Below are 1,165 nucleotides of genomic sequence, written 5' to 3'. Positions count from 1 at the left end.
AGTCCATTTTCCCGCTACCGCAAAATTAAATCCCCGAGAACTTAAATGCATTTACAGTACAACGCGAACTTGTAGGTGTTCAATGTACATCAAGCCTTCGTCATGCTTAAGGGTTTCAGTTTGCCCGAAATAAGTTAGCAGACCTCTGAAAATGGAACATAATGGCACCACACGCTTTGACATATAACGTTATGTGAAACTGAAACGATTTTTCATCCTAGCAGATTGACACGAAGTCCCCAAGAGCCCGGCGACGTTATCGTACAAGACGGTCTGAAAGAGTGACAGAGTATCCGGACCGGTACCACGAATTAACCATGCCACGAGAAGCTTTGTGGGGGTTTCTTTGTGGGCTGGTCCTTGCATATCTCTTTATCGCTCTTTTATCACTGTATGTAGTTTGGAAAAGGCTAGCGCTTCGGGAGAAAACGTCTAAGGAGCGAGAGAGGGTGGCGATATCAATCTTGTACCGATACAGAGAGGAACATCTTGAGACATTTCTCCGGCACATGCATCCATTTCTTAAGCGTCAGCAAGTCGATTATTCCATTTTCGTCATTGAGCAGCAAGGTGAGCCCAAGTTCTGCAGAGGGCTGCTCTTCAACATCGGGTTTTTTGAAGTGATGAAAGACGACACCTACGATTGATTCATCTTCCATGATGTAGACTTGATTCCAGAAGACGACAGAATCAAATACTCGTGTAGCGGCTCTCCGAGGCACTTATCCGTAGGTGTGGTCAAGTTCGGCTACAGGATGTTTTCATATTATACTACGGACACCTCATCCACGTGTGTGTTGGGGTCACAGCGTTCTCGACTTCACATTTCAAACTCGTGAACGGGTTTTCCAACTTGTTCCGGGGATGGGGCGCGGAGGATGACGATATGTTTCTGCGACTCAAGGCGCTTGGATATCTCTCGCCAGGATGGGAGAGTTGCCAGGTATAGATCGTTACCTCACGAGCAGGCCGAGAAAAATGAGTCAAACTACCTGCTTCTGGAGGATTCACAGACGAGATATCTACAGGATGGGCTGAACAGTTAACAGTCTGGACACTGTTGACTACCGAGTCATGGAAATATCCCGGCTTTTTCTGTATACCAACATCACTGTATGGATCGCCGCTAAGTAGCAGCTATCAACCGCCAACCACCCTCACACTC

At 47.0% G+C, this 1,165-nt stretch overlaps 1 protein-coding gene across 1 annotated transcript; it reads left to right on the top strand.

The window, feature by feature from the left end:
* The first annotated feature begins 317 nt into the window (after positions 1-317).
* On the top strand, positions 318-1,046 carry LOC118421829 (beta-1,4-galactosyltransferase 4-like). The gene is given in 3 exon segments (XM_035829331.1): positions 318-756; positions 759-906; positions 908-1,046. Coding segments are annotated over 3 exon segments (726 nt in total).
* The last annotated feature ends 119 nt before the right edge of the window (positions 1,047-1,165 follow it).

This window comes from Branchiostoma floridae, chromosome 8, assembly GCF_000003815.2.
Source record: "Branchiostoma floridae strain S238N-H82 chromosome 8, Bfl_VNyyK, whole genome shotgun sequence".
NCBI classification, from domain to species: Eukaryota; Metazoa; Chordata; class Leptocardii; order Amphioxiformes; family Branchiostomatidae; genus Branchiostoma; species Branchiostoma floridae.
This window is presented reverse-complemented; position numbering and strand designations above follow the sequence as displayed.